Source organism: Tupaia chinensis, unplaced genomic scaffold (genome assembly GCF_000334495.1).
Source record: "Tupaia chinensis unplaced genomic scaffold, TupChi_1.0 Scaffold000129_1, whole genome shotgun sequence".
Taxonomy (NCBI): Eukaryota; Metazoa; Chordata; class Mammalia; order Scandentia; family Tupaiidae; genus Tupaia; species Tupaia belangeri.
The window spans coordinates 158,360-169,336 of record NW_006159598.1 but is presented as its reverse complement, the minus strand read 5'-3'; the positions used below and the strand labels follow the sequence as shown (position 1 = coordinate 169,336).

Below are 10,977 nucleotides of genomic sequence, written 5' to 3'. Positions count from 1 at the left end.
GGCCCTCCAACCCAGCCCGGGGCTCGGGGCTCGGCCGCCCAGCAAGGACCGCGTGGGGCTCCGGGAACGCCTCGCGCCACCCCGCCCCGTGGCGGTGACAGGGTCCCGGGATCCCCGCGGCCCCCAGCCTCCGCGCTTCCTCCTCACTCTCCGCCGCCCGTTTTGGCCCGCGCCTTCCAGGGGACGAGGAGCTTTTTTGAGGGGTGTCCTTTCCCCTCGCCCCAACAGCCCTCCTTTTACGGTTCATTTTTTGCAGTTTGACGCCTGACCCTCCTCCCCACTCCTCCATCCTCAAAACTGAAGAGACAGACTCGTCGCCAGAGCTCCCCAGGCCCGCCCTGTCCCGCACCCAGCTCCCCTCCTGGCCCCTGGCCTGGTGGCTGGGGTTGGGGGTGGCTGCCCCTCGCCCTCACCCGCCCACAGACTCTTTTGATACTGAAGGGAGGTTTGCGTCAATGACTACCTGCTCTGTAATTACTTTGAAAAAAAAAAAAAAAAACACGGAAAAAGTTAAAAAAATTTTTTTTTGGTCATGAAAGCACAGAGAGGAGAAAGGGATGGGGTGGGGCAGGCCGTCCAGAGCTGGCTCTGGGGAGGCCCCAGCAGGGCCAGGTCCCCCATGCACACCCGGCATTGGTCACAGCCCTGGAGGTCTGTCCAGCCGTGCCCTGCGCCCTGTCCACACCACAGCAGAAGGGCTATGGCTTTCAGGTCCCCCGCGGGTGAGGGCACAGCAGCTGTGTCCTGGGCCCATCTGTGGCAGGGCCTGCTCCCGAGGGACCCCTCCTGCCTCTCCAGGCCAGGGCCCTGGGCTGCTTTGGCTGGTGTTGGCCTCACCGGCTTCACAGGGCCCTCTGTCAGTGCAGCAGGGGCTCAGTGTACCTGCCTCATGGCAAACACGAAGGGCCCCTTCTGAGCAAGAGGGTCAGTCACCATGCCACTTCTGGGTGACAATTCACCATAACGGTCCAGCCCAGAGAGTCTGTCCCCTGCAGCCCCCTCGAAGCTGCCCAAGAGGGAAGCCGATAGAATGCATCTTGTGCCTGCAGAGGCAGGAGGCAGGGCTGCCCGTGTGGCCCTCAAGGGCAGGGCGGCAGCAGGGACAGCCCTAGGGGGTCAGCAGCCAGTCAGAGGGGGCAGGTGCAGGCCGGGCTTCTGCTGGGCAGGAGCGGCCCCAGGTACAGCCCCGAGGCCCCAGCTGCCACCAGCCTGCTGACCTGGAGGCCGCGGTTGCTGGGCAGATTGCGGCCTGCCCAGCCCACTCTGCCACCGCAGCTCTGGGCCCATGGGCACCAAGGCCGGTGGAGGTGCCAGTAGACTGGGGGAGGGCGTGACTGCAGCCCCCTCTGCAGGACTGTCCGAGCCCCTGACCCCGTGTCTGAGCATGCTCTTCTCGCTCCTGTGACTTTGGACCCTGCGCCCCCCCCCCATGCTCTCTTTCTTTCTGGTCCTCTGTCAGTGCTGATCCTGGTTGCCATAGTGACACTGCAGGGGCACCAGGTGGGGGGGCAAGGAGCCCACTCTCCGCAGCCTCCGCCATTGCCGCCATTGCCGACGCCAGGCACCCGCGAGGCGCAGTGGCTGGGGCTCCCGTGGGGTGCCCGGGGGCTCCCCAGCCTCCCAGGCTTCTGGGCCCTGTAAGGTGGGGAGACGGGGACAGGGATGGTGTGGAGCTAGGGTACGACAGGAGTGGAGCTGGTGGCATCGCGGCTGAGGGGCACATGAGATGCAGAGTCAAGGTGAACTGAAGGATGATGGACTAGGGAGCAGAAGGACGTGGGGGGGGACCCACTGTGGGGCCCAGGCCAGGGCCCAGCTGGGTGGGCACTCTCCCAGGGGAGCTGGCATGACCCCCAGGGCCCCCTCAGACCTTGGCCACCTGAGGATGGCAGTAGGGTGGGGAGCGGAGAGATGGGGGCCGGAGCAGAAGAGAGCCTGGTCCTGTTGTCACCGGGTCCTGTTGTCACCGGTTCCTCTACCCCCCAAGCAGGATGCAGTTTCCATGACAACCCGGCCAGCCAGAAGGGGGCGGGGGACTGCAGAGGGAATTTTCCACAGCAGGAAGGGAGGAGGGTGTGCTGCAGGGGGAGCAGCCCCAGCGAAAGAGGGGTTGCAAAGTCCCTGGAACCCCAAGTCGCTGTGCCACTGCCCCGTCCGAGGAAAGTGCAGGGAACACAAGAAGGCCCCCTCCCAGCAAACCCACTGCCCCCCCCCTCCTCTACCTCCTCCCTCCTCTGGCCACTGTGGGAAGGGGGACGGTTCTGGGCGGTTCAAGGGTCAAATGTCCAAAGATCAGTGGCCACCCAGCCCTCGGGACACAGCAGGAGCGGGATCCCTCACAGCCACCAGCTTCGAGCATGGCCCTCGACAGGGTCCCACGCAGAGTGGGGGTGGTTGGCTACGGCCGCCTCGGTGAGTCCCCGGATGTGTTGGGGCTCCTCCCCCTTGGCCCTTCCTGAGCCCACAAGCCCCTCATCTGTGCCCCACTGTGTCTGCTCCTGGCTATCTCCCCAATTTTAGCCCCCTCTCTCTGGGTCTCTGTTCTGCCCTCTCTGGGTTTCTGTCTCTCTCTGGGTCTCTGTCCCTCTCTCTGGGTCTCTATCCCTCTCTCTCTGGATCTCTGTCCCCCTCTGGGTCTCTGTCCCTCTCTCTGGGTCTCTGTCCTCTCTCTCTGGGTCTCCGTCCCCCTCTGGGTCTCTATCCCTCTCTCTCTGGGTCTCTGTCCCCCTCTGGGTCTCTGTCCCCCTCTCTCGGGGTCTCTGTCCCTCTCTCGGGGTTTCTGTCCCCCTCTCTCTGGGTCTCTGTCCCCCTCTCTCTGGGTCTCTGTCACCCCCTCTCTCTGGATCTCTGTCCCCTCTCTCTCTGGGTCTTTGTCCCTCTCTCTGGGTCTCTGTCCCCCTCTCTCTGTGTCTCTGTCCCTCTCTCTGGATCTCTGTCCTCCTCTCTCTGGGTCTCTGTCCCCCTCTCTCTGGGTCTCTGTCCCCCTCTCTCTGGGTCTCTGTCCCCCTCTCTCTGGGTCTCTGTCCCCCTCTCTCTGGGTCTCTGTCCCCCTCTCTCTGGGTCTCTGTCCCCCTCTCTCTGGGTCTCTGTCCCCCTCTCTCTGGGTCTCTGTCCCGTCTCTGTCTCTCTCTCTGTGTCTCTGCCCCTCTCTGGGTCTCTATCCCTCTCTCTCTGGGTCTCTGTCTCCCTCTGGGTCTCTGTCCCCTTCTCTCTGGGTCTCTGTCCCCCTCTCTCTGGGTCTCTGTCCCTCTCTCTGGGTCTCTGTCCCTCTCTCTGGGTCTCTGTCCTCCTCTCTGGGTCTCTGTCCTCCTCTCTGGGTCTCTGTCCCTCTCCCTGGGTCTCTGTCCTCCTCTCTGGGTCTCTGTCCTCCTCTCTGGGTCTCTGTCCCTCTCTCTGGGTCTCTGTCCTCCTCTCTGGGTCTCTGTCCTCCTCTCTGGGTCTCTGTCCCTCTCCCTGGGTCTCTGTCCTCCTCTCTGGGTCTCTGTCCTCCTCTCTGGGTCTCTGTCCCTCTCTCTGGGTCTCTGTCCCTCTCTCTGGGTCTCTGTCCCTCTCTGGGTCTCTATCCCTCTCTGGGTCTCTGTCCCTCTCTGGGTCTCTATCCCTCTCTCTCTGGGTCTCTGTCCCCCTCTCTCTGGGTCTCTGTCCCCCTCTCTCTGGGTCTCTGTCCCCCTCTCTCTGGGTCTCTGTCCCTCTCTCTGGGTCTCTGTCCCTCTCTCTGGGTCTCTGTCCCTCTCTGGGTCTCTATCCCTCTCTCTCTGGGTCTCTGTCTCCCTCTGGGTCTCTGTCCCCTTCTCTCTGGGTCTCTGTCCCCCTCTCTCTGGGTCTCTGTCCCTCTCTCTGGGTCTCTGTCCCTCTCTCTGGGTCTCTGTCCCTCTCTCTGGGTCTCTGTCCCTCTCTCTGGGTCTCTGTCCCTCTCTGGGTCTCTATCCCTCTCTCTCTGGGTCTCTGTCTCCCTCTGGGTCTCTGTCCCCTTCTCTCTGGGTCTCTGTCCCCCTCTCTCTGGGTCTCTGTCCCTCTCTCTGGGTCTCTGTCCCTCTCTCTGGGTCTCTGTCCCTCTCTCTGGGTCTCTGTCCCTCTCTCTGGGTCTCTGTCCCTCTCTGGGTCTCTATCCCTCTCTCTCTGGGTCTCTGTCTCCCTCTGGGTCTCTGTCCCCTTCTCTCTGGGTCTCTGTCCCCCTCTCTCTGGGTCTCTGTCCCTCTCTCTGGGTCTCTGTCCCTCTCTCTGGGTCTCTGTCCCTCTCTCTGGGTCTCTGTCCCTCTCTCTGGGTCTCTGTCCCTCTCTGGGTCTCTATCCCTCTCTCTCTGGGTCTCTGTCTCCCTCTGGGTCTCTGTCCCCTTCTCTCTGGGTCTCTGTCCCCCTCTCTCTGGGTCTCTGTCCCTCTCTCTGGGTCTCTGTCCCTCTCTCTGGGTCTCTGTCCCTCTCTCTGGGTCTCTGTCCCTCTCTCTGGGTCTCTGTCCCTCTCTGGGTCTCTATCCCTCTCTCTCTGGGTCTCTGTCTCCCTCTGGGTCTCTGTCCCCTTCTCTCTGGGTCTCTGTCCCCCTCTCTCTGGGTCTCTGTCCCTCTCTCTGGGTCTCTGTCCCTCTCTCTGGGTCTCTGTCCCTCTCTCTGGGTCTCTGTCCCTCTCTCTGGGTCTCTGTCCCTCTCTGGGTCTCTATCCCTCTCTCTCTGGGTCTCTGTCTCCCTCTGGGTCTCTGTCCCCTTCTCTCTGGGTCTCTGTCCCCCTCTCTCTGGGTCTCTGTCCCTCTCTCTGGGTCTCTGTCCCTCTCTCTGGGTCTCTGTCCCTCTCTCTGGGTCTCTGTCCCTCTCTCTGGGTCTCTGTCCCTCTCTGGGTCTCTATCCCTCTCTCTCTGGGTCTCTGTCTCCCTCTGGGTCTCTGTCCCCTTCTCTCTGGGTCTCTGTCCCCCTCTCTCTGGGTCTCTGTCCCTCTCTCTGGGTCTCTGTCCCTCTCTCTGGGTCTCTGTCCCTCTCTCTGGGTCTCTGTCCCTCTCTCTGGGTCTCTGTCCCTCTCTGGGTCTCTATCCCTCTCTCTCTGGGTCTCTGTCTCCCTCTGGGTCTCTGTCCCCTTCTCTCTGGGTCTCTGTCCCCCTCTCTCTGGGTCTCTGTCCCTCTCTCTGGGTCTCTGTCCCTCTCTCTGGGTCTCTGTCCCTCTCTCTGGGTCTCTGTCCCTCTCTCTGGGTCTCTGTCCCTCTCTGGGTCTCTATCCCTCTCTCTCTGGGTCTCTGTCTCCCTCTGGGTCTCTGTCCCCTTCTCTCTGGGTCTCTGTCCCCCTCTCTCTGGGTCTCTGTCCCTCTCTCTGGGTCTCTGTCCCTCTCTCTGGGTCTCTGTCCCTCTCTCTGGGTCTCTGTCCCTCTCTCTGGGTCTCTGTCCCTCTCTGGGTCTCTATCCCTCTCTCTCTGGGTCTCTGTCTCCCTCTGGGTCTCTGTCCCCTTCTCTCTGGGTCTCTGTCCCCCTCTCTCTGGGTCTCTGTCCCTCTCTCTGGGTCTCTGTCCCTCTCTCTGGGTCTCTGTCCCTCTCTCTGGGTCTCTGTCCCTCTCTCTGGGTCTCTGTCCCTCTCTGGGTCTCTATCCCTCTCTCTCTGGGTCTCTGTCTCCCTCTGGGTCTCTGTCCCCTTCTCTCTGGGTCTCTGTCCCCCTCTCTCTGGGTCTCTGTCCCTCTCTCTGGGTCTCTGTCCCTCTCTCTGGGTCTCTGTCCCTCTCTCTGGGTCTCTGTCCCTCTCTCTGGGTCTCTGTCCCTCTCTGGGTCTCTATCCCTCTCTGGGTCTCTGTCCCTCTCTGGGTCTCTATCCCTCTCTCTCTGGGTCTCTGTCCCCCTCTCTCTGGGTCTCTGTCCCTCTCTCTGGGTCTCTGTCCCTCTCTGGGTCTCTATCCCCTTCTCTCTGGGTCTCTGTCCCCCTCTCTCTGGGTCTCTGTCCCTCTCTCTGGGTCTCTGTCCCTCTCTGGGTCTCTCTCTCTCTCTGGGTCTCTGTCCCTCTCTGGGTCTCTATCCCTCTCTCTCTGGGTCTCTGTCCCCCTCTCTCTGGGTCTCTGTCCCCCTCTCTCTGGGTCTCTGTTCTCTCTCTCTGGGTTTCCATCCCCCTCTGGGTCTCTGTCCTACAGTCTCTCCATCCCCTTTCCTCTCCCCAGGACAGGCTCTCGTCTCCCATCTGCTGACTCAGGGACCAGAGCTGGGCCTCGAACTGGCTTTTGTCTGGAACCGTGACCCAGGACGAATGGCAAAGAGTGTGCCCCCTTCCCTGCAGCTTCAAGACCTTGCTGCCCTTGGGGAAAGGTCAGTGGCCTTGCCACGGGGAGTAGGGCTCCCTGAGCTCCCACTCTGGCTTCCCTTAGCTGCTGTGTGAGCTCAGGCGAGTCCCTTACCCTCTCTGGGCCTTGGTTCGCCCAGTGTGAAACGGGCCGAGCCCTGTGTAACTGCCCCTCCAAGGCCAGGGCGAAGGGACAGTCCTCTGAGGGGACCCCGGGGAGCAGAGGCCCAATATCTCTCCAAGGCCCTTCCCCATTTCTCCCCTCTCCCAGGCACCCTGATCTTGTGGTGGAAGTGGCCCATCCCAAAATAATCCACGAATCTGGGGTGCAAATCCTGCGCTATGCCAGTCTCCTGGTGAGCCCCACCCCACCCGCAACCCAGGCCCATCTTCTGTCTCCGCCCCATTCCACGCCAACCCTCCGCACCTTTCCTGCTCCAGGTGGGGTCTCCCTCAGCCCTGGCTGACCAGGCCACAGAGCAGCAGCTCCTGGAGGCCTCGCACCGCTGGGGCCATGCTGTGTTTGTGGCCCGAGGGGCCCTGTGGGGGACTGAGGACATCGCCAGACTGGATGCCGCTGGGGGTCTCCAGGTGAGGGGCCACTGGGCTCCCCCAGAACTAGAGGGGGCCTGCAAATCCCCTGGTTCCCCTCACCCCTGTTCTTACTTCCAGAGCCTTCGTGTTACCATGGCCACACACCCCGATGGCTTTCGGCTAGAGGGACCCCTAGCTGCGACCCAGGGCACGGGGCCCCGAACTGTGCTCTATGAGGGCCCTGTCCGTGGGCTCTGCCCAGTTGCCCCCCGAAACTCCAACACCATGGCGGCTGCTGCCCTGGCTGCCCCCAGCCTGGGCTTTGACCGTGTGATCGGGGTGCTTGTGGCCGATCTCAGGTGAGCAGCTGAGCAGGGACTGGGCTGGGTCCGGGTCAACTAGACTGACAGCCCCGCCTCCCCAGCCTCACAGACATGCACGTGGTGGACGTGGAGCTGAGCGGACCCAGAGGCCCCACGGGCCGAAGCTTTGCTGTGCACACCCACCGAGAGAACCCTGCCGAGCCAGGCGCTGTCACTGGCTCCGCCACTGTCACAGCTTTCTGGCGCAGCCTCCTGGGTGCGGACTACTGGCAGTCTCCGGGCCTGGGGTCCAGTGCTCAGCAGAACATAGGGTCCCGAGATCTGTCTGGTCTGCAGTTCTGATTCTGTCCCTGTCATGCTTATTTCTGACTCTCCTTAACCTCTTCGCTCTGTGACTTTGAATCCTTCTGTCTTTGGGTCTTTGTCTATGTCTCTCTCTCTGTCCACGTCTCTCCCTAGGAGTCTGCGCAACTCTGGCATGCCACCGGCTGTGTACGTGTGTCTCTGTCCCTGTCTCTCTCCACACTCACCTTTGTCCCTTCCTCCCATCACTGCCCCCCCTCCAGGTGTCTGCCTCCATCTCGCCCTTGCTCTGTCTCAGCCTCCCCGTCTCTCCCCTGCAGGCTGCTGCCAGCTCCCCTCCAGGCCAGGGATCCACCTCTGCTGAGAAGCCGCCTTCCAGAGAGGACTGCCATCTGCTTTAGTCCCCTCCACCACTGTGGCACCACTGGGCTCACTTTCTCCCGTCTCAGTAAAGATTACAGGCTCCTCCCTAGCAAGGCCCGCGTCTTTGGTCCTTTGCTCCCCTCTGACGTCACCCCGCTTCTGCACACAGTGTATGACGCCATCGCAGGGGGCGGGCACATTTGGGAGCAAAGAGCCTGGAAACTATCGCGAGAGCGTACTCACTACATTTCCCAGAAACCCCCGAGCAGCAGTGGGCGTGGTGGCAGCGGGGGGCCGGGGGAGGGGCTTTGGGGCGGACGTCCGGAATTTGCAGCAGAGACTGACGGAAGTTGTAGTCTGGTGTTTCCCAGAGGCGACAGCGGATTTCCGGGTCGCGGGGCCTGGACGCTGGGCGGCCCCCCGGGGGGATGCGGGAGCCCTCGGCTCGGGGGCGCGGAGAGGCAGGCGGGGTGAGGGGCGTTGCCGGGCAAGGGGCGAACGCCGGGGCCGGGGTATGGTCGGGGACCGGGCTCGGTTACTCCGTGTCCCGGAAGGGGGCCTGGTTGCCAGGTGACAGGAAGAGGGGAGCCTGTTGCTTAGTGACTGGGGAGGGGGCCCTGTTGCCAGGTGACCAGGAGAGAACCGTGTTTAATGGCAGGTCGTTGCTAGACGACCAGACACCCTGTTACCTAGAGACAGGGGAGGAGGCCCTCCAGCGCTATAGCAATCGGAGGACGGAATTTGTTACCTGGGGGGCTCTGTTGCTAGGTAACCAGAGAGGGATCCTGCGGGGGTTCTTCCGTTGCTAGGTGACCGCGAAGGGGCCCTTGTACGTAGCGATGTGGGGCCGCCCTCTGGTTCAGCGAGCCGCGGGGATGGCGGCGCCTGTGGCGGGAAGCCCGCCCAGGGCGTGGGGTCGGCCTGCGCGCTTCCAGGCTGCCCCGGCCCCACCTCGATGGCGACGGCGCTGCCTGCGGGGCCGGTCGGGAGGCTGGATCGGCCCCAGACCCTGGGCCCCTGAGTGCCTTTCCCCCGCTCGCACCCCGCGCAGGAGCCGAGGGGGGCATGTCCCAGGCCCCGGGAGCACAGCCCGGCCCGCCCTCCGTGTACCACGAGCGGCAGCGCCTGGAGCTGTGCGCCGTCCACGCCCTCAACAACGTCCTGCAGCGGCAGCTCTTCAGCCAGGAGGCTGCGGACGAGATCTGCAAGAGGTGACCCACACCCGCCCCGCTCGGCCTGCGCCTGTGTCACAGCGAGCCCCACGGAGCCTGCGGGCTGCCCTCTGCGCTGGGCCCTGCGGCCCAGAGGCGGGCGGTCACCTCCTCCACCCAGCACCCTTGCCTTCTTGGCTCCGCGCCGCTGTGGCTCAGGCCTCACCGCCTAACCTGGGCCCTCGTCACAGCCTCCACCTGCCGGCTCTCCTCCAGCCTGCCTGTGCTCTCGCCTCCAGAGCCCACCCTGCCCTCTCCCTGCTGGCAGCCTCCCATGGCTCCCTCGAACCGCCGGGAGAGGTCCAGGCCCCTGGGCCTGGCAGGGGAGGCCTGTGCACTCTGGCCCCTGCCTGCCTCCACATCTTCATTTCTCACTGCCCCTCTCAAACCCGACTTCTCCCCAGTCCAAGGGAGACCCTCCCAACGCCCTGGGCCTGTGCACAGCCTCTTCCTGCCCAGCCTGGCCTCCTCCTCCTGGCAGCCCGGCTACCCCTCCTGTTCCGGACGTCAGATGTCACTTCTTTCTTATCTCCCTGTCCCTCCCCTGCTCTCTGCCCCTAGTCCTAGCCAGGCTCAGGCCTGACCCTGGTCCTCGTCCTCTTCCCTGCTGTCGGTCCCTCTGATCCTCGCAGGGCCTGTCTACACCCTTGTATCAGCCCCCAGCTCTGCGTCCTCAGGCAGTCACTCCAGACAGTCATCAGGCTTGTTTCAGCTCTGTCATTCCAAACAGGGACCTGTCAGTCTGCTGTTTCCTGCTGGAGCCCCAGAGATGAGTCAGACCTGAGCCCTGAGCCCCTGCCCCAAGGAGGAGGCCAGGGAAACAGATACACAGAAAAGAAGCTGCAGATGAGCCCTCTCCCTGCCCTGCCCTGCCCACCTGGGCCCAGACCAGATGAGAGCGCAGCTTCCCTTGTTCAGAGGCAGGACCCAGGGCCCTGCAGGGGTGCAGAGGTGGAGGACACGGCTGGGGGCAGGAGGCTGGGGAGGGGTGGCACTGAGGCTCGCAGGGCCTCCAGCTGCAGGGGTGGGACTCTGACCTGGGGGTGTCGGGGTGCCAGGGCTGTGGGCAGCCACGTGAGAAATAAGGTTTAAGACAGGCCGGTGTGGCAGTCGTCACGCTGCCTCAGTTCACCAGGCCAGGGCACGCTTCTCAGAGGAAGTGACATCTGGGGTTGGTGGTGACCAGAAAGGCTGAGGGGGAGGACTTTGTCCAGGGGCACTGGGGAGCCATGGGAAGGCTGTGATGAGGGGAGAGGCAGGGGTTGCTCCAGGCCCCTGTGGGAGACAGGCGGAGGGGAAATGAGGCGGTGAGGGTCCAGGTAAAAGGCGATCCCTGAGCCAGGCCTTGGGGACAGGGCGAGGTCAGGAGGGCCAGCACGGGCTGCCGAGTCTGATGATGGGGTGCAGAGGGAAGAGTCGAGCTGGGGGCTGTCCTACTCGTGGGAAGGGTCAGGCCTCTCCAGGGGTCCCACTCAGGCTGTGACCACCCCACTTTCCAGGCTGGCCCCAGACTCCCGGCTGAACCCCCATCGCAGCCTCCTGGGCACCGGCAACTATGATGTCAACGTGATCATGGCCGCCCTGCAGGGGCTGGGCCTGGCGGCCGTGTGGTGGGACAGGAGGAGGTAGGGCCCAGAGCGCCCGCCCTGTGGTATGCAGGCTGGGCCCTGCCGGCGCCATGGCTTGGGGCAGGAGGAGCAGGCCGGGTGGGCAGGGGCAGGGAGTGCGGAGCAGATGGTTCCCATGGAGGGAGGGCTGGACTAGGATGGCGTGCCGGCTGGGGGCACCGGTCAGCAGGCAGGTGACGGTAGCTGGGTGAGGAAGAGGTGGGTGGGCGGTTGGGCGTGTTGGGTAATGACAGTATAGACGGATGGGTGTTGGGGGTAGGGAGAGGGAGAGCCCACAGCCCTGGGTAGATCGCGGACAGGCTGGGCCGTTGGGTGGGTGCACGGAGGTTTGGGAGGGTGCGGTTGGTGGACGACGGGCAGATGGGTGGGGGGTG

The 10,977-nt window shown here is 63.7% G+C and overlaps 3 protein-coding genes across 5 annotated transcripts in view; all 3 read left to right on the top strand.

Moving 5' to 3' along the window:
- LRRC4B (leucine rich repeat containing 4B) overlaps positions 1–1,641 on the top strand; it is a 30,894-nt gene extending 29,253 nt beyond the window's left edge. Inside the window, 2 exon segments of the mRNA XM_027770361.1 lie at positions 16–155; positions 1,460–1,641. Coding sequence (XP_027626162.1) covers positions 16–155; positions 1,460–1,641 — 322 coding nt within the window.
- Positions 1,642–2,297: 656 nt separating this feature from the next.
- ASPDH (aspartate dehydrogenase domain containing) lies at positions 2,298–7,868 on the top strand. The gene is made up of 7 exons (XM_006144661.3): positions 2,298–2,412; positions 6,123–6,267; positions 6,513–6,597; positions 6,683–6,832; positions 6,914–7,134; positions 7,200–7,354; positions 7,722–7,868. Exons 1-7 carry the CDS (start codon positions 2,358–2,360, stop codon positions 7,763–7,765), a joined length of 855 nt encoding a protein of 284 aa, XP_006144723.1. The 5' UTR covers positions 2,298–2,357; the 3' UTR covers positions 7,766–7,868.
- Positions 7,869–8,179: 311 nt separating this feature from the next.
- The window catches only part of JOSD2 (Josephin domain containing 2), a 3,764-nt gene continuing 966 nt past the window's right edge, over positions 8,180–10,977 (top strand). Inside the window, exons 1-3 of one of the 3 annotated variants that reach the window (XM_006144659.3) lie at positions 8,180–8,234; positions 8,816–8,975; positions 10,475–10,600. In XM_006144659.3, coding sequence (XP_006144721.1) covers positions 8,830–8,975; positions 10,475–10,600 — 272 coding nt within the window. In that variant the 5' untranslated portion in view covers positions 8,180–8,234; positions 8,816–8,829. Of the gene's footprint in view, positions 8,235–8,815; positions 8,976–9,705; positions 9,927–10,474; positions 10,601–10,977 lie in introns of those variants that run through there. The other 2 variants (XM_027770353.1, XM_014586346.2) reach the window with 2 other exon arrangements.